The sequence below is a fragment of the Heliangelus exortis genome, unplaced genomic scaffold (genome assembly GCF_036169615.1).
Source record: "Heliangelus exortis unplaced genomic scaffold, bHelExo1.hap1 Scaffold_294, whole genome shotgun sequence".
Classification (NCBI taxonomy): Eukaryota; Metazoa; Chordata; class Aves; order Apodiformes; family Trochilidae; genus Heliangelus; species Heliangelus exortis.
This window is the reverse complement of record NW_027285971.1, coordinates 2,071-26,537: the sequence shown is the minus strand read 5'-3', so window position 1 is coordinate 26,537 and position 24,467 is coordinate 2,071. Positions and strand designations below refer to the sequence as shown.

Sequence of the window (24,467 nt, the reverse complement as noted above, 5' to 3'; positions counted from 1 at the left end):
TGGGCGGGGCGGCGCTGGCGGCAGCCAATGAGAGGCGAGCGCGGCGTGGATTGACAGGGGGGCGGGCCAATGGGGGCGTGTCGTGGGCGGGCCTAGCGGAGTGCGGCCGCCATGTCGCGGCGGCGGTGGCGGGGCCCGCAGAGCGCGGAGGGCAGCGGGCGAGGGGGCGAAATGGGGAAGATGGCGGCGGGCGGAGGAGGCGGGGGAGGCTCCGGGCGTTATTACGGGGGGGGGAGGCGAAGGAGGGAGAGCCCCGAAACGTCAAAAAACCGAGAACGCCGAACCCCCCCCTCATGGACCCGGAGGCCCGGGGGGTGCTGGGGGAGGGCCCGGAGGTGGCGGAGCGGTGAGTGAGGGGTTGGGAGGGGGGGGGAGTGATGGGGGGGGGGAGGTTTATGAGGGAAATAAAGGGGGGGTTGGGGTGAGGGGGCAGGAAATGGGGGGCAGGGGGGGGTCTGGGGGCGGCCCTGGGGGCACAGGGGGGGTTTGGGGGGCTTGAGGGGGGAAATGTTCTCTTTTGGGGGGGCTATGAGGGAAATAAGGGGGGGTTGGGGTGAGGAAATGGGGGGCAGGGGGGGGCCTGGGGACAAAATGGGGTTTTGGGGGGGGGGAAATGTTCCCTTTGGGGGGTTATGGGGGAAATAAGGGGGGGTTGGGGGTGAGGGGTGAGGAAATGGGGGGCAGGGGGGGGTCTGGGGGCGGCCCTGGGGGCACAGGGGGGTTTGGGGGGCTTGAGGGGGGAAATGTTCTCTTTTGGGGGGGCTATGAGGGAAATAAGGGGGGGTTGGGGTGAGGAAATGGGGGCCTGGGGACAAAATGGGATTTTGGGGGGGGAAATGTTCCCTTTGGGGGGTTATGGGGGAAATAAAGGGGGGTTGGGGGTGAGGGGTGAGGAAATGGGGGTTTGGGGGGGGTCTGGGGGAGGCCCTGGGGGCACAGGGGGGGTTTGGGGGGCTTGAGGGGGGAAATGTTCCCTTTGGGGGGGCTATGAGGGAAATAAAGGGGGGGTTGGGGTGAGGAAATGGGGGGCAGGGGGGGGTCTGGGGAGAAAATGGGGGTTTGGGGGGGGAAATGTTCCCTTTTGGGGGGCTATGAGGGAAATAAGGGGGGGTTGGGGGTGAGGGGTGAGGAAATGGGGGGCAGGGGGGGGTCTGGGGGTTTGGGGGGGGGAAATGTTCCCTTTTGGGGGGGCTATGAGGGAAATAAGGGGGGGTTGGGGGTGAGGAAATGGGGGGCAGGGGGGGGTCTGGGGAGAAAATGGGGGTTTGGGGGGGGAAGTGTTCCCTTTGGGGGGGTTATGGGGGGAAATAAAGGGGGGGTTGGGGTTGAGGAAATGGGGGGCTGGGGACAAAATGGGGTTTTGGGGGGGGGAAATGTTCCCTTTGGGGGGTTATGAGGGAAATAAGGGGGGGTTGGGGGTGAGGAAATGGGGGGCAGGGGGGGGCTGGGGGCAAAATGGGGTTTTGGGGGGGAAATGTTCCCTTTTGGGGGGGCTGTGAGGGAAATAAGGGGGGGTTGGGGGTGAGGGGTGAGGAAATGGGGGGCAAGGGGGGGGTCTGGGGGCGGCCCTGGGGGCACAGGGGGGGTTTGGGGGGCTTGAGGGGGGAAATGTTCCCTTTTGGGGGGTTATGGGGGAAATAAGGGGGGTTGGGGGTGAGGGGTCAGGAAATGGGGGGCAGGGGGGGGTCTGGGGGTTTGGGGGGGGGAAATGTTCCCTTTTGGGGGGGCTATAAGGGAATAAAGGGGGGGTTGGGGTTGAGGAAATGGGGGGCAGGGGGGGCCTGGGGACAAAATGGGGTTTTGGGGGGGGGGAAATGTTCCCTTTTGGGGGGGCTATGAGGAAATAAAGGGGGGGTTGGGGTTGAGGGGTGAGAAAATGGGGGGAAGGAGGGGTTTGGGGGGGGGAAATGTTCCCTTTGGGGGGTTATGGGGGAAATAAGGGGGGGTTGGGGTTGAGGAAATGGGGGGCAGGGGGGGGGTCTGGGGAGAAAATGGGGTTTTGGGGGGGGGAAATGTTCCCTTTTGGGGGGGGGTATGGGGAAATAAAGGGGGGGTTGGGGTTGAGGGGTGAGGAAATGGGGGGCAGGGGGGGTCTGGGGTTTGGGGGGGGGAAATGTTCCCTTTTGGGGGGCTATGAGGGAAATAAGGGGGGGTTGGGGTGGAGGAAATGGGGGGCAGGGGGGGGTCTGGGGATAAAATGGGGTTTTGGGGGGGGGAAATGTTCCTTTGGGGGGTTATGGGGGAAATAAGGGGGGGTTGGGGGGTGAGGGGTGAGGAAATGGGGGGTCTGGGGGTTTGGGGGGGGGAAATGTTCCCTTTAGGGGGTTATGGGGGAAATAAGGGGGGGTTGGGGGTGAGGGATCAGGAAATGGGGGGCAGGGGGGGGGTCTGGGGGTTTGGGGGGGGGGAAATGTTCCCTTTGGGGGGGCTATGAGGGAAATAAGGGGGGGTTGGGGTTGAGGAAATGGGGGGCAGGGGGGGGTCTGGGGAGAAAATGGGGGTTTGGGGGGGGGAAATGTTCCCTTTTGGGGGGGCTATGAGGGAAATAAAGGGGGGGTTGGGGTGAGGGGGCAGGAAATGGGGGGCAGGGGGGGTTGGGGGGCTCATGGGGGGAGCAGGGGGGGCAGGGAGTGGGGTAGGGGGGGGGAAATGTTCCTGTTGGGGGGGGATAATGGGGTTTTTTTAGGGGATAATGTGGTTTTTTTGGGGGGATAATGTGGTTTTTTTGGGGCATAATGTGGTTTTTTTGGGGGGATAATGTGGTTTTTTTTAGGGATAATGTGATTTTTTTTGGTGATAATGTGATTTTTTTGGGGGATAATGTGGTTTTTTTTGGTGATAATGTGATTTTTTGGGGGGTTAATGTGATTTTTTGGGGGGATAATGTGGTTTTTTGGGGGATAATGTGATTTTTTGAGGGGATAATGTGGGTTTTTTTGGGATAATGTGACTTTTTGGGGGGGATAATGGGGTTTTTTGAGGGGATAATGGGGTTTTTTGGGGGGATAATGTGATTTTTTTTGGTGATAATGTGATTTTTTTTGGGGATAATGTGGTTTTTTTGGGGATAATGTGTTTTTTTTTGGGATAATGTGGTTTTTTTGGGGGGATAATGTGGTTTTTTGGGGGGATAATGTGATTTTTTTTTGGTGATAATGTGATTTTTTTTGGTGATAATGTGATTTTTTTGGTGATAATGTGGTTTTCTGGGGGGATAATGTCTTTTTTTTTGGGATAATGTGATTTTTTTGGGGATAATGTGGTTTAGGGGGGGATAATGTTTTTTTGGGGGGATTTTGTGTTGAGCTGAGTCCTTTTCTCTTTTTTCCCCCCCCCAACAAGGAGAATTACGAGGACCCCCCACAAGACCCCTGCGTCCCCCGTGGTTCACATCCGGGGCCTGATTGATGGGGTGGTGGAGGCTGATCTGGTGGAGGCTCTGCAGGAGTTTGGGCCAATCAGGTGGGGACAGCTTGGGGACAACTTGGGGACACTTGTGGGGGTGGCCTGGTGGGGGTGGGGGTTGTGATCTCCTGGTGATGGTGGCCTTGAGGGGATGGTGGTGGTGGTGGTGATGTCCTGGTGGTGATGGTGTCCTCATGGTGTTGGTCTCCTCATGATGGTGGTGATCTTCTCACGATGGTGATGGTGTCCTCACGGTGTTGGTGTCCATCTCCTCATGATGGTGATGGTGTCTCCTTGGTGTTGGTGTTCTCACGGTGTTGGTCTCCTCATGATGGTGTTGACCTTCTCATGATGGTGTTGGTGTTGGTGTCCTCGTGGTGTTGGTGTCCTCGTGGTGTTGGTGTCCTCGTGGTGTTGGTGTTCTCATGGTGTTGGTGTCCTCGTGGTGTTGGTGTCCATCTTCTCACGATGGTGATGGTGTCCTCACGGTGATGGTGTCCTCACGATGGTGTTGATCTTCTCACGATGGTGTTGGTGTTGGTGTTGTTGTGGTGTTGGTGTCCCCGTGGTCTTGGTGTTGTTGTGGTGTTGGTGTCCTCGTGGTGTTGGTGTCCATCTCCTCATGATGGTGTTGGTCTCCTCATGGTGTTGGTCTCCTCATGGTGTTGGTCTCCTCATGGTGTTGGTCTCCTCACGGTGTTGGTCTCCTCACGGTGTTGGTGTCCTCATGGTGTTGGTGTCCTCACGGTGTTGGTCTCCTCATGATGGTGTTGGTCTCCTCATGGTGTTGGTCTCCTCATGGTGTTGGTCTCCTCATGGTGTTGGTCTCCTCACGGTGTTGGTCTCCTCACGGTGTTGGTGTCCTCATGGTGTTGGTGTCCTCACGGTGTTGGTCTCCTCATGATGGTGTTGGTCTCCTCATGGTGTTGGTCTCCTCATGGTGTTGGTCTCCTCATGGTGTTGGTCTCCTCATGGTGTTGGTCTCCTCATGGTGTTGGTCTCCTCATGGTGTTGGTCTCCTCACGGTGTTGGTCTCCTCACGGTGTTGGTCTCCTCACGGTGTTGGTGTCCTCATGGTGTTGGTGTCCTCACGGTGTTGGTCTCCTCATGATGGTGTTGGTCTCCTCATGGTGTTGGTCTCCTCATGGGGTTGGTCTCCTCATGGTGTTGGTCTCCTCCTGATGGCGTTGACCTTCTCCCGATGGTGTTGGTGTTGTCGTGGTGTTGGTGTTGTTGTGGTGTTGGTCTCCTCACGGTGTTGGTCTCCTCATGATGGTGTTGGTCTCCTCATGGTGTTGGTCTCCTCATGGGGTTGGTGTCCTCATGGTGTTGGTGTCCTCACGGTGTCGGTCTCCTCATGATGGTGTTGATCTCCTCATGATGGTGTTGGTGTCCTCATGGTGTTGGTGTCCATCTCCTCATGATGGTGATGGTCTCCTCATGATGGTGATGGTCTCCTCATGGTGTTGGTCTCCTCCTGATGGCGTTGACCTTCTCCCGATGGTGTTGGTGTTGTCGTGGTGTTGGTGTTGTCGTGGTGTTGGTCTCCTCACGGTGTTGGTCTCCTCATGGTGGTGTTGATCTCCTCATGATGGTGTTGGTGTCCTCATGGTGTTGGTGTCCATCTCCTCATGATGGTGTTGACCTTCTCATGATGGTGTTGGTGTTGGTGTTGTTGTGGTGATGGTGTCCTCACGGTGTCGGTCTCCTCACGATGGTGTTGACCTTCTCACGATGGTGTTGGTGTTGGTCTCCTCATGGTGTTGGTCTCCTCATGGTGTTGGTCTCCTCATGGTGTTGGTCTCCTCATGGTGTTGGTCTCCTCATGGTGTTGGTCTCCTCATGGTGTTGGTCTCCTCATGGTGTTGGTCTCCTCATGGTGTTGGTCTCCTCATGATGGTGTTGACCTTCTCATGATGGTGTCGTTGTGGTGTTGGTGTCCTTGTGGTGTTGGTCTCCTCACGGTGTTGGTCTCCTCATGATGGTGTTGACCTTCTCCCGATGGTGTTGGTGTTGTCGTGGTGTTGGTGTTGTCGTGGTGTTGGTGTTGTCGTGGTGTTGGTGTTGTCGTGGTGATGGTGTCCTCACGGTGTCGGTCTCCTCATGATGGTGTTGACCTTCTCATGATGGTGTTGGTGTTGGTCTTCTCATGGTGTTGGTCTTCTCCTGATGGCGTTGACCTTCTCCCGATGGCGTTGGCGTTGGTGTTGGCGTTGGTGTTGGTGTTGTCGCGGTGTCGTCCCCGCGGTGCCCTCCCGGCTCCACCTCTCTACCCTGGTGCCCTCCCCAGCTACGTGGTGGTGATGCCCAAGAAGAGACAGGCCCTGGTGGAGTTTGAGGACATCCTGGGGGCCTGCAACGCCGTCAACTACGCGGCCGACAACCAGATTTACATCGCGGGCCACCCGGCCTTCGTCAACTACTCCACCAGCCAGAAGATCTCCCGCCCCGGCGACACCGACGACTCCCGGGGGGTCAACAACGTCCTCCTCTTCACCATCCTCAACCCCATCTACTCCATCACCACGGTGCGGGTGACCTCAAGGGCTTTGGGGGTGATCTAGAGGGGTTTGGGGTGGTCTAGAGGGGTTTGGGGGTGATCTGAAGGGGTTTGGGGGAATTTGTAGGAGGTTTGGGGTGACCTGAAGGGGTTGGGGGTGACCTCAAGGGGTTTGGGGGTGACCCAAAGGGGTCTGGGGGAATTTGTAGGAGGTTTGGGGGTGATCTGAAGGGGTTTGGGGGTGATCTAGAGGGGTTTGGGGGTGACCTGAAGGGGTTTGGGGGTGACCTGAAGGGGTTTGGGGGTGACCCAAAGGGGTTTGGGGGTGACCCAGAGGGGCTTGGGGGAATTTGTAGGAGGTTTGGGGTGACCTGAAGGGGTTTGGGGGTGATCTGAAGGGGTTTGGGGGTGATCTAGAGGGGTTTGAGGGTGACCCAAAGGGGTTTGGGGGTGACCCAGAGAGGCTTGGAGGAATTTGTAGGAGGTTTGGGGTGACCTGAAGGGGTTTGGGGTGATCTAGAGGGGTTTGGGGGTGACCTGAAGGGGTTTGGGGGTGATCTGAAGGGGTTTGGGGGTGACCTGAAGGGGTTTGGGGTGACCTGGAGGGGTTTGGGGTGACCTGAAGGGGTTGGGGGTGATCTAGAGGGGTTTGGGGGTGACCTGAAGGGGTTGGGGGTGATCTGAAGGGATTTGGGGTGACCTGAAGGGGTTTGGGGTGACCCAAAGGGGTTTGGGGGTGACCCAGAGGGGCTTGGAGGAATTTGTAGGAGGTTTGGGGTGACCTGAAGGGGTTTGGGGGTGACCTGAAGGGGTTTGGGGGTGATCTAGAGGGGCTTGGGGGAATTTGTAGGAGGTTTGGGGTGACCTGAAGGGGTTGTGGGGTGACCTGAAGGGGTTGGGGGTGACCTAGAGGGATTTGGGGTGACCTGAAGGGGTTTGGGGGTGACCTGAAGGGGTTTGGGGTGACCTGAAGGGGTTTGGAGGTGACCTCAAGGGGTTTGGGGGTGATCTGAAGGGGTTTGGGGGTGATCTAGAGGGATTTGGGGGTGACCTGAAGGGGTTTGGGGTGATCTAGAGGGGTTTGGGGGTGACCTCAAGGGGTTTGGGGGTGACCCAGAGGGATTTGGGGTGACCCAGAGGGATTTGGGGTGACCTGACAGGCTTTGGGGTGACCTGAAGGGGTTTGGGGTGACCTCAAGGGGTTTGGGGTTGACCCAGAGGGATTTGGGGTGACCTGAAGGGGTTGGCGGTGATTTAGAGGGGTTTGGGGGTGACCTCAAGGGGTTTGGGGGTGACCTCAAGGGTGTGACCTCAAGGGCTTTGGGGTGACCTCAAGGGGTTTGGGGTGATCTCCAGGAGGTTGGGGTTGCCCCACAGAGCTTTAGGGTGACCCAAAGAATTTTGGGTCAGTTCCAGGAGGTTGGGGGTGACCCTCAGGGTTTTTTTTTGGGGTGAATCAGGTGTTTTTGGGGGGGGTTGGGTTGTATCTCAGGGGGGTTCCTGACTGCTCCTCCCCCCCCAGGACGTGCTCTACACCATCTGCAACCCCTGCGGCCCCGTCCAGAGAATTGTCATCTTCAGGAAGAACGGGGTCCAGGCCATGGTGGAATATCCTTCCCCCACCCCAAAACCCCCCCGAGACCCCCCCCAAAAACTCCCAACCTCACGTGAGGGGGCTTTGGGACCACCGTGAGGTGGTTTGGGTGGGTTTGGGACCACCACGGGTGGGTTGGAGACCACCACGGGTGGGTTGGAACCAACACGACCACCATGGTTGGGTTGGAGACCACCACGGGTGGGTTGGGACCACCAGAGTTGGGTTGGTGACCACCAGAGTTGGGTTGGTGACCACCATAGTTGGGTTTGGGACCACCACAAGTGGGTTTGGGACCACCATGACCACCAGAGTTGGGTTGGTGACCACCAGAGTTGGGTTGGTGACCACCAGAGTTGGGTTTGGGACCACCACAAGTGGGTTTGGGACCCACCATGACCACCACGGTTGGGTTTGTGACCACCATGGGTGGGTTTGGGACCTCCAGAGTTGGGTTGGTGACCTCCAGAGTTGGGTTGGTGACCTCCAGAGTTGGGTTGGTGACCACCAGAGTTGGGTTGGTGACCACCAGAGTTGGGTTTGTGACCACCGTGGGTGGGTTTAGGACCACCACAGTTGGGTTGGAGACCACCATGGGTGGGCTGGGACCACCATGACCACCACAGTTGGGTTGGTGACCACCACAGTTGGGTTTGGGACCACCACGAGTGGGTTGGGACCCCCATGACCACCACGGTTGGGTTGGTGACCGCCACAGTTGGGTTTGGGACCACCATGGTTGGGTTTGGGTTGGCTTGTGACCCCCACGGGTGGGTTTGTGACCACCATGGGTAGGTTGGGACCACCATGACCACCACAGTTGGGTTTGGGACCCCCACGAGTGGGTCGGGACCCCCACGACCACCGCGGCTGGGTCGGCGCCCGCCGCGGTTGGGTTTCCGTTGGCCGCGGTTGGGTTTCTCTCCCCCTCGGCCCCTTCCCCCCTCCCCCCCCCCCTTCAGGGCTGGACCTGAGAAGGTCCCAAACCCCAGGAACCACCTGGTGGGACCCCTCCCCAATCTCAGACCCCCCCCAACCTTAACCCCTCCCCCACGTTCGACTCGGTGCAGAGCGCCCAACGCGCCAAGGCCTCCCTCAACGGGGCCGACATCTACTCAGGGTGCTGCACGCTGAAGATCGAGTACGCCAAGGTGATTTTGTGGGGGTGGTCTTCACCCCAAAACCCCTTGGGGGGGTGGGGGGCGTGGGGGGGGGCACCCTGGACCCCCCCTTTTCCTCCCTCTCCAACTTTTTTTTGGGGTTTTTTGCCCCCAGGCCCACCCGCCTCAACGTCTTCAAGAACGACCAAGACACCTGGGACTACACCAACCCCAACCTCAGCGGTCAAGGTAACACCCTGGGACCCCCCCCCCCAATCCCTGGGACCCCCCCCCAACCCCTCAGACCCCCCCCCCCCAATCCCTGGGACCCCCCCCCAACCCCTCAGACCCCCCCCCAACCCCTGAGACCCCCCCCTGACCCCTGAGCCCCCTCCCTCAAATTTCTCTCAAGTCAGAAACCGAGAGCGACGACAACTTGGGGGGTTTTGGGTGTTTTGGGGGTGTTCTGCCCAATTTTATTTATTTTTTTTTTTTGGGGGGGGGGGGGGAATTGAGGAGAGGGGCTCAGCCCCCCCTCCCCCCCTGCCTGTGGTTGATTGGTGAAGTTAATTAATTTAATGAGATTTAATTATGGGGGGGCAGTGCTGTTGCTTCCTTGCAGAGGGGGGGTGAGGAAAACAGGGGGGGGGGGGGAAGAACCCCAAAAAGCTGAAGAACCCCCCCAAAAAAAAAAAAACCCGAGCAGGGAGGGGGGGAAAAGACCCCCCCACAAAACCCCCTGAGCAGGAAGAGGAGGGGAAGACCCCTCCCCAAATTGTTCTCTGCCAGGGTTTGCCTGATGCTGTTTTGGGGGAAATTTGGGTGGTTTTGGGGCTGAGTAGAAATTTGGGGAGGGGGAGTTCAGTGCTGGAGGGAAGCAACGGCACTGCCAGGGTTGGGGGGGGGGGGGAGGGGGGGGTTGTGGGTTTTTTTGGGGAGGGGTCCCGGAGGGGTGACGTGGATTTGGCATCAGCGGCCGCGTGAGCCGTGACCTCACAGCACACGGGGTAGAAATTGGTAGAAAAGAGGCCAAAGCAGGCAAAAAGCAACCAAAAAAAAGCACCAAACAGCAACAACAAAGCTGCCCAACAGCAACAAAAATCCAACAAAACAACAGAAAAAACCAAGAAACCCCCCCAAAGCCCCCCAAAACTCATAAAAGCCAACAGACACCCAACAAAACTCAACAGAACCCAACAAATCCTAACAAGACCCAACAGAACCCAATGAACACCCAACAGAACCCAACAGAACCCAACAGAACCCAACAGAACCCAACAGAACCCAACAGAACCCAATGAACACCCAACAGAACCCAACAAAACTCCAACAAAACCCCAACAAGACTCAACAAAACCCAACAAGCACCCAACAGAACCCAACAGAACCCAACAGAACCCAACAGAACCCAACAGAACCCAACAGAACCCAATGAACACCCAACAGAGCCCAACAGAGCCCAACAGAACCCAACAGAACCCAACAGAACCCAACAGAACCCAACAGAACCCAACAGAACCCAACAGAACCCAACAGAACCCAATGAACACCCAACAGAACCCAACAAAACCCCAACAAAACCCCAACAAGACTCAACAAAACCCAACAAAAACCCAACAGAACCCAACAAAACCCAAGGAACACCCATTAGAACCCAACAGAACCCAACAACCCCCAACAAACACCCAACAGAACCCAACAAAACCCCAAGACTCAACAAACACCCAACAACCACCCAACAAAAACCCAACAGAACCCAACAGAACCCAACAAACACCCAACAAAAACCCATCAAGACCCAACAGAACCCAACAAAAACCCATCAAGACCCAACAAAACCCAACAAACACCCAACAGAACCCAACAAAACCCAACAGAACCCAACAAAACCCAACAGAACCCATCAAAACCCCAACAAAACCCAACAGAACCCAACAGAACCAACAAAACCCAACAGAACCCAACAGAACCCAACAAAACACCAACAGAACCCATCAAAACCCCAACAAAACCCAACAGAACCCAACAGAACCCATCAAAACCCCAACAGAACCCATCAAAACCCCAACAGAACCCAACAGAACCCAACAGAACCCAACAAAACCCAACAAAACCCAACAAAACCCAACAGAACCCAACAAAACCCCAACAAAACCCAACAGAACCCAACAAAACCCCAACAGAACCCAACAAAACCCCAACAAAACCCAACAGAACCCCAACAAAACCCAACAGAACCCAACAGAACCCATCAAAACCCCAACAAAACCCAACAGAACCCAACAGAACCCATCAAAACCCCAACAGAACCCAACGAACACCCAACAGAACCCAACAAAACCCCAACAAAACCCAACAAAACCCAACAAAACCAACAAAACCCAACAAAACCCAACAAACCATCAAAACCCACAAACCACAAACCCAACAGAACCAACCAACAAACACCCAACAGAACCCAACAAACACCCAACAGAACCCATCAAAACCCAACAACCCCCCCCAAAACCCCCACCACCAACCAGAAATTCAACCAAAATCCTGGAGCCCCAAGGTTCAGGAGCCCTGGGGAACCTGCACAGAACCCCCCCCCCCCCCCAGGTTCTGCTTGGAGCCAAACCCCACCCCCAAATTCCCCCAAATGCCCCCCAAAAAATGCCCCAAATGTCACCAAGCCCAGGGACACAGATGCCACCAGAGCAAGGAACATAAATGTCACCCAAGGGACACAAAATGTCACCCAAGAACACAAATGTCCCCAAGTCAAGGAACATAAAATCAAGGAAAAAAAAAAAAATGTCACCAAACCAAGGGACACAAAGTGAGGAACACGAGTGCCACCAGGCCAAGGGACACAAATGTCACCAAGCCAAGGAACAGAAGTGTCACCAGGCCAAGGGGCACAACCCAAGTGCCACCAGACAAAGGAACATGTCACCAAGCCAAGGGCAAGGAACACAAATGCCACCAAATCCAAGGGACACGAGTGTCACCAAACTAGGGACACAAATGTCACCCAAGCCAAGGGACACGAGTGTCACCAAGCCAAGGAACATAAAGTGAGGAACACAAATGTCACCAGAGCAAGGACCATGAGGTGAGTAACAAATGTCACAACAGAAAGCAGGGGACACACGAGTGTCACCAGACCCAGGAACACAAGTGTCACCAGGCCAAGGAACACAAATGTCACCAAACCAAGGAACACAAATGTCACCAAGACAAGGAACACAAGTGTCACCAAGACAAGGAACACAAATGCCACCAAACCAAGGAACACAAATGTCACCAGGCCAAGGAACACAAATGTCACCAAACCAAGGAACATAAAGTGAGGAACACAAATGTCACCAGAGCAAGGACCATGAGGTGAGTAACAAATGTCACAACAGAAAGCAGGGGACACACGAGTGCCACCAGGCCCAGGAACACAAGTGTCACCAAACCAAGGAACACAAATGTCACCAAACCAAGGAACATAAGAGTGGGGAACACAAGTGCCACCAGCCCAAGGAACTTGAGTGTCACCAGCCCAAGGGACACAAATGTCACCAGACCCAAGAACACAAGGTGAGAAACACGAGTGCCACCAGCCAAAGGAACACAAGTGTCACCAAACCAAGGAACACAAGGTGAGGAACACGAATGTCACGAGATAAAGGAACACAAATGCCACCAGACCAAGGAACACAAGTGTCACCAAACCAAGGAACACGAGTGCCACCAGCCCCAGGAACATAAGGTGAGGAACACGAGTGTCACTAAACCCAGGAACACAAATGCCACCAGCCCCAGGAACATGAGGTGAGGAACATGAAGGTCACCAGACCAAGGAACACAAATGTCACCAAACCGAGGAACATAAATCCAGGAACACAAATGTCACCAGACCAAGGAACATAAAGTGGGGAACATGAATGTCACAAGATAAAGGAACACAAATGTCACCAGACCAAGGAACACAAATGTCACCAAACCCAGGAACATAAATCCAGGAACACAAATGTCACCAGACCAAAGAACACAAATGTCACCAAACCAAGGAACACAAGGTGAGGAACATGAATGTCACGAGATAAAGGAACACAAATGCCACCAGCCCAAGGAACATGAGGTGAGGAACATGAATGTCACAAGATAAAGGAACACAAATGTCACCAAACCAAGGAACACAAATGCCACCAGCCCAAGGAACATGAGGTGAGGAACATGAAGGTCACCAGACCAAGGAACACAAATGTCACCAAGGTGAGGAACATGAATGTCACGAGATAAAGGAACATAAATGCCACCAGACCAAGGAACACAAATGTCACCAGACCAAGGAACATGAGGTGAGGAACATGAAGGTCACCAGACCCAGGAACACAAATCCAGGAACACAAATGTCACCAGACCCAGGAATATAAATCCAGGAACACAAATGTCACCAAACCAAAGAACACAAATGCCACCAGACCAAGGAACACGAGTGTCACCAGCCCCAGGAACATAAGGTGAGGAACACGAATGTCACGAGATAAAGGAACACAAATGCCACCAGCCCCAGGAACATGAGGTGAGGAACATGAATGTCACAAGATAAAGGAACACAAATGTCACCAAACCAAGGAACACAAATGCCACCAGACCAAGGAACACAAGGTGAGGAACATGAATGTCACGAGATAAAGGAACACAAATGCCACCAGCCCCAGGAACATGAGGTGAGGAACATGAAGGTCACCAGACCCAGGAACATAAATCCAGGAACACAAATGTCACCAGACCAAGGAACACAAGGTGAGGAACACAAGTGCCACCAGCCCCAGGAACATGAGGTGAGGAACATGAATGTCACAAGATAAAGGAACACAAATGTCACCAAACCAAAGAACACAAATGCCACCAGACCAAGGAACACAAGGTGAGGAACATGAATGTCACGAGATAAAGGAACACAAATGTCACCAGACCAAGGAACACAAGGTGAGGAACATGAAGGTCACGAGACCCAGGAACATAAAGTGGGGAACATGAATGTCACAAGATAAAGGAACACAAATGTCACCAAACCAAGGAACACAAGGTGAGGAACATGAAGGTCACGAGATAAAGGAACACAAATGCCACCAGACCAAGGAACATGAGGTGAGGAACATGAAGGTCACCAGACCCAGGAACACAAATGTCACCAGTCCAAGGAACATAAAGTGGGGAACATGAATGTCACAAGATAAAGGAACACAAATGTCACCAGACCAAAGAACACAAATGTCACCAGACCAAGGAACATGAGGTGAGGAACATGAAGGTCACCAGACCCAGGAACATAAATCCAGGAACACAAATGTCACCAAACCAAGGAACATAAAGTGGGGAACATGAATGTCACAAGATAAAGGAACACAAATGTCACCAAACCAAAGAACACAAATGCCACCAGACCAAGGAACACAAATGTCACCAAACCAAGGAACACGAATGTCACCAGACCAAAGAACACAAATGTCACCAGACCAAGGAACACAAGGTGAGGAACATGAATGTCACAAGATAAAGGAACACAAATGTCACCAGACCAAGGAACACAGAGCACCTGGGGAGGACACCAAGGCCCCTGGGGACATCGGGCGTCGTGGGGACACAGGTGTCCCGTAGGTGGGAGCACTCCACTTGGTGTCCTCCAGCTGTGGAGCAGGAGGTGCCAGACCCCTCCTGGTGACTTTGTCCCCTTCCTCTCTCCCACCCCCCCAGTGCCCTCTGCTCTGTTCGGGGTTTTTGGAGCCTTTTTGAGCAGCCCCGGGGTGTGACAGCTCCACGTGTGACGTCGGGGTGGCAGTGGTTGGTGGGTGTCACCTCCCTGGGTAAGAGAGAGGTGGGGTGGCTCCTGCCCCCGGGGGAGCTGGAGAGCTGGGACCCCCCCACTGCCCCCCCAAAACCTGTGAGTAGCTCCTCCCCCCCCCCCCTTCCTCCTCATCCTCATCCTCCTCTTCCTCATCCTGCCCTGGAACTTTGAGTGGTGGAGACACCAAAGGGTGACAGGAGGTGTCATGGGGTGACAGGAGGTGCCATGGGGTGACAGGAGACACCATGGGGTGACAGGAGGTATCATGGGGTGACAGGAGGTGTCATGGGGTGACAGGAGGTGCTGTGGGTGACAGGAGGTGCTGTGGGTGACAGGAGATGCTGTGGGTGACAGGAGACACCATGGGGTGACAGCAGGTGTCATGGGGTGACAGGAGGTGTCATGGGGTGACAGGAGGTGTCATGGGGTGACAGGAGATGTCATGGGGTGACAAGAGACACCAAAGGGTGACAGGAGACACCAAAGGGTGACAGGAGATGTCATGGGGTGACAGGAGGTGTCATGGGGTGACAGGAGACACCAAAGGGTGACAGGAGACACCAAAGGGTGACAGGAGATGCCATGGGGTGACAGGAGGTGTCATGGGGTGACAAGAGACACCAAAGGGTGACAGGAGACACCAAAGGGTGACAGGAGATGTCATGGGGTGACAGGAGGTGTCATGGGGTGACAAGAGACACCAAAGGGTGACAGGAGACACCAAAGGGTGACAGGAGATGCCATGGGGTGACAGGAGATGTCATGGGGTGACAGGAGATGCTGTGGGGTGACAGGAGATGTCATGGGGTGACAGGAGGTGTCATGGGGTGACAGGAGATGTCATGGGGTGACAGGAGGTGTCATGGGGTGACAGGAGATGTCATGGGGTGACAGGAGGTGTCATGGGGTGGCAGGAGGTGTCATGGGGTGACAGGAGATGCTGTGGGTGACAGGAGATGCCATGGGGTGACAGGAGATGCTGTGGGTGACAGGAGGTGTCATGGGGTGACAGGAGACACCATGGGGTGACAGGAGACACCAAAGGGTGACAGGAGATGCCATGGGGTGACAGGAGGTGTCATGGGGTGACAGGAGACACCACGGGGTGACAGGAACCACATGAAGGTGACAAATGCCAGCCCTGGGTGGCACGACGGGTGCTGTGACCCTCCTGGGGGTCCCCCCTAGGGGTCGGGGGAAGGGTGGATGTCCTGTCCCCCCCCCCCCTCAGCTCACTGTCCCCCCCCCCACACCCCACAGGAGACCCCGGGGGGAACCCCAACAAGAGGCAGCGACAGCCCCCGCTCCTCGGGGACCACCCGGCGGAGTATGGTATGGGGGGGGCAGGGGACATCTGGGGGGGGGGACAGGGGACATGGGGACATCTGGGGGTTCAGGGGACATCTGGGGGGGGGAGGGGACATCTGGGGGGGGGACAGGGGACATGGGGACATCTGGGGGTTCAGGGGACACCTGGGGGGGGGACAGGGGACATGGGGACATCTGGAGGTTCAGGGGACACCTGGGGGGGGGACAGGGGACATGGGGACATCTGGGAAGGGGATGTGGGGACACCTGGGGGACAGGGGACACCTTGGGGGGGTATGGGGGGACATGGGGACATCTGGGGGGGACGGGGGACACCTTGGGGGGATATGGGGTCACCTGAGGGGGACAGGGGACCCTTTGGGGGGCAAGGGACACCTGGGGGACAGGGGACACCTTGGGGGGGTATGGGGGGACATGGGGACATCTGGGGGGGACAGGGGACACCTTGGGGGGGTATGGGGGGACATGGGGACATCTGGGGGGGACGGGGGACACCTTGGGGGGGTATGGGGTCACCTGAGGGGGACAGGGGACCCTTTGGGGGGCAAGGGACACCTGGGGGACAGGGGACACCTTGGGGGGGTATGGGGGGACATGGGGACATCTGGGGGGGACAGGGGACACCTTGGGGGGGTATGGGGGGACATGGGGACATCTGGGGGGGACGGGGGACACCTTGGGGGGGTATGGGGTCACCTGAGGGGGACAGGGGACCCTTTGGGGGGCATGTGGGGGGACAAGGGACACCTGGGGGACAGGGGGCACCTTGGGGGGGTATGGGGGGACATGGGGACATCTGGGGGGGAGGGGGGACACCTTGGGGGGATATGGGGTCACCTGAGGGGGACAGGGGACCCTTTGGGGGGCATGTGGGGGGACAAGGGACACCTGGGGGACAGGGGACACTTTGGGGGGGGACACAGGATGCTGGTGAGGGGGCACCTGAGGGGCAAAACAACCCATTTGAGGGGGGGTCGGGGACACTCAGTCCATTTGGGGGGGGGTCCCCAACCCCTTTTGTCCCCCAGGAGGTCCCCACGGGGGGTACCACGGGCACTACCACGACGAGGGCTACGGGCCCCCCCCTCCCCACTACGAGGGTCGCAGGATGGGACCCCCGGTCGGGGGCCACCGGAGGGGACCCAATCGCTACGGCCCCCAATACGGGCACCCCCCACCCCCACCCCCACCCCCCGAGTACGGACCCCACGCCGACAGCCCCGTCCTGATGGTCTACGGCCTGGACCAGGCCAAGATGAACTGTGATAGGGTCTTCAACATCTTCTGTCTCTATGGCAACGTGGAGAAGGTGAGAAAAAAGAGAGGGGGGGGTGGGGCCTAAATTCCTCGGGGGTGGGGTGGGTGGGCCTCGGGGATGATGGGAGGGTGGTGGAGTCCTGGTGGAATGGGGTGGGTTGAGTTTGGAGATGGTTTGGGCTTCTTGGAATCATGGAATGGGTTGGGTTGAGCTTGGAGATGGTTTGGGCTTCTTGGAGTCCTCTTGGAAGGGGTTGGGTGGAACGTGGAGATCATGGGGGCTTCATGGAACGGGTTGGGTTGAGCTTGGAGATGGTTTGGGCTTCTTGGAATCATCATGGAATGGGTTGGGTTGAGCTTGGGGATGGTTTGGGCTTTCTGGAGTTCTCTTGGAATGGGTTGGGTTGAGCTTGGAGATGATGGGAGGGTCATGGAATGGGTTGGGTTGAGCTTGGGGATGATGGGAGGGTCATGGAATCATGGGATGGGTTGGGTTGAGCTTGGAGATCATGGGAGGGTCATGGAATGGGTTGGGTTGAGCTTGGAGATGGTTTGGGCTTCTTGGAGTCCTTGGAATGGGTTGGGTTGAGCTTGGAGATCATGGGGGCTTCATGGAACGGGTTGGGTTGAGCTTGGAGATGGTTTGGGCTTCTTGGAGTCCTCTTGGAAGGGGTTGGGTGGAATGTGGAGATCATGGGGGCTTCATGGAACGGGTTGGGTTGAGCTTGGAGATCATGGGAGGGTCATGGAATGGGTTGGGTTGAGCTTGGAGATCATGGGAGGGTCATGGAATGGGTTGGGTTGAGTTTGGAGATGGATTGGGCTTCTTGGAATCATGGGATGGGTTGGGTTGAGCTTGGGGATGGTTTGGGCTTCTTGGAGTCCTCTTGGAAGGGGTTGGGTGGAACGTGGAGATCATGGGGGCTTCATGGAACGGGTTGGGTTGAGCTTGGAGATCATGGGAGGGTCATGGAATCATGGGATGGGTTGGGTTGAGCTTGGGGATCATGGGAGGGTCATGGGATGGGTTGGGTTGAGCTTGGGGATGGTTTGGGCTTCTTGGAGTTCTCTTGCAATGGGTTGGGTTGAGCTTGGAGATGATGGGAGGTTCATGGAATCATGGGATGGGTTGAGTTGAGCTTGGAGATGGTTTGGGCTTCTTGGAGTCCTCTTGGAAGGGGTTGGGTGGAACGTGGAGATCATGGGGTCTTCATGGAACGGGTTGGGTTGAGCTTGGGGATAATGGGAGGTTCATGGAATCACGGAATGGGTTGAGTTGAGCTTGGAGATGGTTTGGACTTCTTGGAATCATGGGATGGGTTGGGTTGAGCTTGGAGATGGTTTGGGCTTCTTGGAGTCCTCTTGGAATGGGTTGGGTTGAGCTTGGAGATCATGGGGGCTTCATGGAACGGGTTGGGTTGAGTTTGGAGATCATGGAAATTTCATGGAATGGGTTGGGTTGAGCTTGGAGATCATGGGAGGGTCATGGAATGGGTTGGGTTGAGCTTGGGGATGATGGGAGGTTCATGGAATCATGGGATGGGTTGGGTTGAGCCTGGAGATGGTTTGGGCTTCTTGGAGTCCTCTTGGAATGGGTTGGGTGGAACGTGGAGATCATGGGGGCTTCATGGAACGGGTTGGGTTGAGCTTGGAGATCATGGAAATTTCATGGGATTGTCATGGAATGGGTTGGGTTGAGCTTGGAGATGATGGGAGGTTCATGGAATCATGGAATGGGTTGAGTTGAGCTTGGGGATGACGGGGTGGGAGGAGCCGGGAGGGGGGATGAAGGTTTGGGGGGATGGTTCAGGGTTCTCCTTCCCCCCTTTTCCCTCCCCCTTCTCCAGGTGAAGTTCATGAAGAGCAAACCAGGAGCAGCCATGGTGGAAATGGCCGACGGGTACGCGGTGGACAGGGCCATCACCCACCTCAACAACAACTTCATGTTTGGGCAGAAACTCAATGTCTGGTGGGTGCTGGGACTGGGGGATCATGGGAGTGGGGGATCATGGGAGTGGGGGATCATGGGAGTGGGGGACATGGGGGCTCCATAAAATCAGCATGGAATGGGATGGGGCGAGCTGGGGGGTGATGGGAAGTTGGTGGGGTCAAGGAATGGCTTGGGTTGACTTTGGTGTCATGGGAGGTTGATGGGATGAGTTGGGTTGAGCTGGGAGGTTCATGGGTTGGGTTGGGTTGGGTTGGGTTGGGAGGTTGATGGGATGGGTTGGGTTGATGTGGGAGGTTGATGGGTTGGGATGGGTTGGGTTGGGTTGGGTTGGGTTGGGTTGGTCTGAAGGTTGATGGGATGGACTGGGTTGATGTGGGAGTTGATGGGATGGGTTGGGATGGGTTGGGTCGGGTTGGGTTGGGATAGGTTGGGTTGGGTTGGGATGGGTTGGGTTGGGTGGTTGGGTTGGGTTGGGTTGGTCTGGGAGGTTCATGGGATGGATTGGGTTGATGTGGGAGGTTGATGGGTTGGGTTGGGATGAGTTGGGTTGGGTCTGGTTGGGTCGGGTCGGGTTGGGATGGGTTGGGTTGGGATGGGTTGGGTTGCGTTGGTCTGGGAGGTTGATGGGTTGGGTTGGGATGAGTTGGGTTGGGTTGGGTTGGGTCAGGTCGGGTCGGGATGGAATGGGTTGGGTTGGGTTGGGTCTGGTTGGGTCGGGTCGGGTTGGGTTGGGATGGGTTGCGTTGGGTTGCGTTGGTCTGGGAGGTTCATGGGTTGGGTTGGGATGAGTTGGGTTGGGTTGGGTTGCGTTGCATTGGTCTGGAAGGTTGATGGGATGGGTTGGGTTGGGATGAGTTGGGTTGGGTTGGGTCAGGATGGGTTGGGTTGGGTCGGGTTGGGATGGGTTGGGTTGGGTTGGTTGAGTTGGGTTGGGTTGGGTTGGGTTGTGTTGGTCTGGGAGGTTGACGGGATGGGTCAGGTTGGGTCGGGATGGTTGGGTTGGGTTGGGTTGAGTTGGGTGGGTTTGTTGGGTTGGGTCGGGTCGGGATGGGTTGGGTTGGGTTGGGTTGGGTCGGGTTGGATCGGGTCGGATCGGGTCAGGATGGGTTGGGTTGAGTTGGGATGGGTTGGGTCGGGTTGGGTTGGGATGGGTTGGGTTGCGTTGGTCTGGGAGGTTGATGGGTTGGGTTGGGATGAGTTGGGTTGGGTCGGGTCGGGTCGGGTTGGGTTGGGTTGGGTTGGTTGCGTCGGGTTGAGTTGGGTCGGGTTGGGATGGGTTGGGTCGGGTCGGGATGGGTTGGGTTGGGTCTGATTGGGTCGGGTTGGGTCAGGTTGGGTTGGGTTGGGTTGGGTTGGGTTGGGTCGGGTTGAGTTGGGTCGGGATGGGTTGGGTTGGGTTGGGTTGGGTTGGGTCGGGTTGGGTCGGATCGGGTCAGGTCGGGATGGGTTGGGTTGGGTTGGGTTGGGTTGGGTCGGGATGGGTTGGGATGAGTTGGGTTGGGTTGGGTTGGGTTGGGTTGGGTTGGGTTGGGTTGGGTTGGGTCGGGTCGGGTTGGGTTGGGTCGGGTGGGTTGGATCGGGTCAGGATGGATGGGTTGGGTTGGGTCAGGTCGGGATGGGTTGGGATGGGTCGGGTTGGGTTGGGTCGGGTCAGGTCGGGTCAGGTCGGGTTGGGTTGGGTTGGGTTGCGTTGGGTTGGGAGGTTGACGGGATGGGTGGGGCTGACGGGGGGGGCAGTGGGCGGGGCGGCGGTGGCACCGCGGGTGTCCCCAGCCCCCAGGTGAGGCCGCGTGTCCCCGCAGTGTCTCCAAGCAGCAGGCCATCATGCCCGGCAGTCTACGGCCTGGAGGACGGGTCCTGCAGCTACAAGGACTTCAGCGGCTCCCGCAACAACCGCTTCTCCACCCCCGAGCAGGCGGCCAAGAACCGCATCCAGCACCCCAGCAACGTCCTCCACTTCTTCAACGCCCCCTGGAGGTGACAGAGGAAAACTTCTACGAGGTACAGGGGCACCTCAGCCCCCCCAGACCTTCCTCCTGCAGCCTCAGCAGCCTCAGCCTCTTCCTCTTCCTCTTCTCTTCTCTTCTCTTCTCTCTTCTCTTTCTCTTTTTTCTCTTTTCTTCCTTTTTCTCTTTTCTCTTTCTTTTCTCTTTTCTCCCTTCTCCTTCTTTTCTCTTTTTCTCTTTTTTCTTTTTCTTTTTCTCTTCTCTTTTCTCTTTTTTCTCTTCTCTTTTCTCTTTTCTCTTTTTTCTCTTCTCTTTCTTTTTTCTCTTTTTTTCTCTTTTCCTCTTTTTTCTCTTCTCTTTTCTCTTTTTTCTCTTCTCTTCTTTCTCTTTTCTCTTTTTTCTCTTCTCTTTTCTCTTTTTTCTCTTTCTCTTTTTCTCTTTTCTCTTTTTTCTCTTCTCTTTTCTCTTTTTTCTTTTTCTCTTTTCTCTTTTTTCTCTTCTCTTTTCTCTTTTCTCTTTTGTGTTTTCTCTTTTCTCTTTTTCTCTTCTCCTCTTTTCTCTCTTTTCTCTCTTTTCTCTCTTCACTTCTCTTCTCTTCTCTTCTCTTCTCTTCTCTTCTCTTCTCTTCTTTTCTCTTCTCTTCTCTTCTCTTCTCTTCTCTTCTCTTCTCTTCTCTTCTCTTCTTCTCTTCTCCTCTCCTCTCCTTTCCTTTTTCTCCTTTTCCTGTTTCTCCTCTCCTCTTTTCCTTCCCTTCCCTTCCCTTCCCTTCCCTTCCATTCCCTTCCCGTCCTTCCCTTCCCTTCCCTTCCCTTCCCTTCCCTTCCCTTCCCTTCCTTCCCTTCCCTTCCCTTCCCTTCCCTTCCCTTCCCTTCCCTTCCCTTCCCTTCCCTTCCCTTCCCTCTCCTCCATTTCCTTGTTGTTTCCTCCTCATCCCTTCCTTTTCTTTCCTCCCTTCTTCTTTCCTCCTTCTCTTCCTTTTTCTTCCTTCTCCTTTCCTTTCCTCCTCTTCCTTTTCCCCTTTTTTTTCCTTTTCCCCCTCTTCATTTTCCTCTTCCTCTTCCTTTTATTCCTCTTCCTCCTCCCCCTTTCCTTCCTCCCTCCTCCTCCATTTTCCCCACTCTTTTTCCTCCTCCTTTCTTTTATTCCTCCCCCCTTCCTCCTCCTTTTCCTCCTTCCTTTCATTCCTCCTCCTCTTCCTCCTCCCTTTTTCCTTTCCCCCCTCCTCCTCCATTTTCCCCACTCTTTTTCTCCTCCTTCCTCTTCTCTTCCTTTTCCTACTCCTCCTTCCTTTTACTTCTCTCCCCTTCCTCCTCTTTTTCCTCCCCCTTTCCTTCTCCTCCTCCTCCTTTTATTCCTCCCCCCTTCCTCTTCCTTTTCCTCCTTCCTTTTATTCCTCCTCCTCTTCCTCCTCCCCCTTTCCTTTCCCCCCTCCTTTTATTCCTTCCCCTTCCTTTTCCTTTTCTCCTCCTTTTATTCTTCCTCCTCCCTTTTCCCTTCCCCCTCCCACTTCCTCCTCTCCTCTTCCTTTTCCTCCTTCCTTTTATTCCTCCTCCTCTTCCTCCTCCCCTTTCCTTTTCCTCCTCCTTTTATTCCTTCCCCTTCTTTTCCTTTTCCTCCTTCTTCCTCCTCCCTTTTCCCTTCCCCCTCCCACTTCCTCTTCCTCTTCCTCTTCTTTTCCTCCTTCCTTTTATTCCTCCTCCTCTTCCTCCTCCCCCTTTCCTTTCCCCCCCTCCCACTTCCTCTTCCTCTTCCTCTTTGCTCTTCCTCTTCCTTTTCCTCCTTCCTTTTATTCCTCCTCCTCTTCCTCCTCCCCCTTTCCTTTCCCCCTCCTTTTATTCCTTCCCCTTCCTTTTCCTTTCCCTCCTCCTTCTTCCTCCTCCCTTTTCCCTTCCCCCTCCCACTTCCTCCTCTTCTTCTTCCTCTTCCTCTTCCTCTTCCTCTTCCTCTTCCTCTTCCTCTTCCTTTTCCTCCTTCCTTTTATTCCTCCTCCTCTTCCTCCTCCCCCTTTCCTTTCCCCCCTCCTTTTATTCCTTCCCCTTCCTTTTCCTTTCCCTCCTCCTTCTTCCTCCTCCCTTTTCCCTTCCCCCCTCCCACTTCCTCTTCCTCTTCCTCTTCCTCTTCCTCTTCCTCTTCCTCTTCCTCTTCCTCTTCCTCTTCCTCCCTCACCCCTCTCTCTTTTTCCCCCCCCAGATCTGTGATGAGTTGGGGGTCAAACGTCCTTCCTCAGTCAAAGTCTTCTCGGGAAAGAGTAAGTGGGGACCCCAAGCCCTGGGGGCTCCCCTGATCCCACAGGGGGGGTTTTGGGGGGTCGAACCCCAAACTGAGGAGGGGGCTTTTCCCTTTTTCCCCCCCCCCCCCCCCCCAGGCGAGCGAAGCTCCTCGGGGCTCCTGGAATGGGATTCCAAGAGCGACGCCTTGGAGACCCTCGGCTTCCTCAACCATTACCAGATGAAAAATCCCAGTAAGTCCCATCCTGGGGTTACTGGGGGGGTGGGGTAGGGGGGGACAGACCCCCCCAAAACCCTTTTTCACCCCTTTTTTTTTTTTTCCCCCACAGATGGGCCCTACCCCTACACGCTCAAGCTTTGCTTCTCCACCGCCCAGCACGCCTCCTAACCCCAAAAACCCCCAAAAACCCCAAAAACCCCCAAAAACCCCCAAAAACCCCCAAAAACCCCCCAAAAAACCCCAAAACCCCCCCAAAAAACCCCCCTGACCACCCCCCAGCTTCTTTTCTTGGTTTTTTTTCCCCAAATCCTCTTTTCTTAAACGCTGACCTCACCATTTCCCTTCCCCACCCTCCCCCCTCTCTTCATTTTAAGGAGAAAAAATTGTAAATGTGCTACGACCCCTCCCCCCCCCCCCCCCTCCCCCCCCCTTCCGGGACCCTTTCAATAACTCGGTTTGGAAAACCAAAAATCCCGGAATCCGACTTTTTTTTGGGAGAAATTTGGGCAAAAAAAACCCAGGAAACGGAGGCATCGCCACCTTTTAGGGGGCGATTCCGCCATTTTGGGGCCGTTTCTGCGTCATTTCCGCCCTTTTTGGGGCCTTTTCGGTTTTTTTGGGGAACTCCGCCCCCTTTTTTTTTTTTTTTTTTTTTTTTTTTGCCGGAAGTTCCGCCCCGAGGTTTCACTTCGCTTCGGGGGCGGAGCCGGAAGTTGAGGCGATGGCGGCCGCGCTGCGGGGCTGCGAGCAGCTCGTGAGTGGGTGACCCCGGCCCCTCCCCCCAGTCCCTCCCAGTAACCCCCAGTAACCCCCAGTAACCCCCCCAGTGCCTCCCAGTAACCCCCCCACTCTTCCCAGTAAGTCCCAGTTCCTCCCAGTACCCCCCCCAGTCGTTCCCTGTACCTCCCAGTAACCCCCCCACTCTTCCCAGTAACCCCCAGTGCCTCCCAGTAACCCCCCCACTCTTCCCAGTAAGTCCCAGTTCCTCCCAGTACTCCCCCAGTCCTTCCCTGTACCTCCCAGTAACCCCCCCACTCTTCCCAGTGAATCCCAGTAACCCCCCCAGTGCCTCCCAGTAACCCCCCCACTCTTCCCAGTAAGTCCCTGTTC

The 24,467-nt window shown here is 55.8% G+C and overlaps 1 protein-coding gene and 1 long non-coding RNA gene across 10 annotated transcripts; both read left to right on the top strand.

Annotated features, from left to right (window-relative positions):
* Window positions 1-101: 101 nt before the first annotated feature.
* Window positions 102-23,615, top strand: HNRNPL (heterogeneous nuclear ribonucleoprotein L). The gene is given in 17 exon segments (XM_071732684.1): window positions 102-225; window positions 227-346; window positions 3,343-3,357; window positions 3,359-3,462; window positions 5,696-5,933; window positions 7,428-7,513; window positions 8,554-8,658; window positions 8,775-8,848; window positions 15,687-15,758; window positions 16,784-17,064; window positions 18,860-18,981; window positions 20,766-20,798; window positions 20,800-20,927; window positions 20,930-20,964; window positions 23,100-23,157; window positions 23,275-23,370; window positions 23,467-23,615. Coding segments are annotated over 17 exon segments (1,740 nt in total). The 5' UTR covers window positions 102-111; the 3' UTR covers window positions 23,526-23,615.
* Window positions 11,732-14,329, top strand: LOC139790890 (uncharacterized). 9 transcript variants are annotated; one of them, XR_011723699.1, is made up of 4 exons: window positions 11,732-11,761; window positions 12,020-12,292; window positions 12,427-12,799; window positions 13,119-14,329. It is a non-coding gene; the product is annotated as an uncharacterized lncRNA (long non-coding RNA). The 9 variants fall into 9 exon arrangements; XR_011723704.1 differs by lacking the exon at window positions 11,732-11,761 and having other exon boundaries at window positions 11,963-12,206; window positions 12,255-12,292; XR_011723702.1 differs by lacking the exon at window positions 11,732-11,761 and having other exon boundaries at window positions 11,968-12,292; window positions 12,427-12,503; window positions 12,675-12,799.
* Window positions 23,616-24,467: the final 852 nt, after the last annotated feature.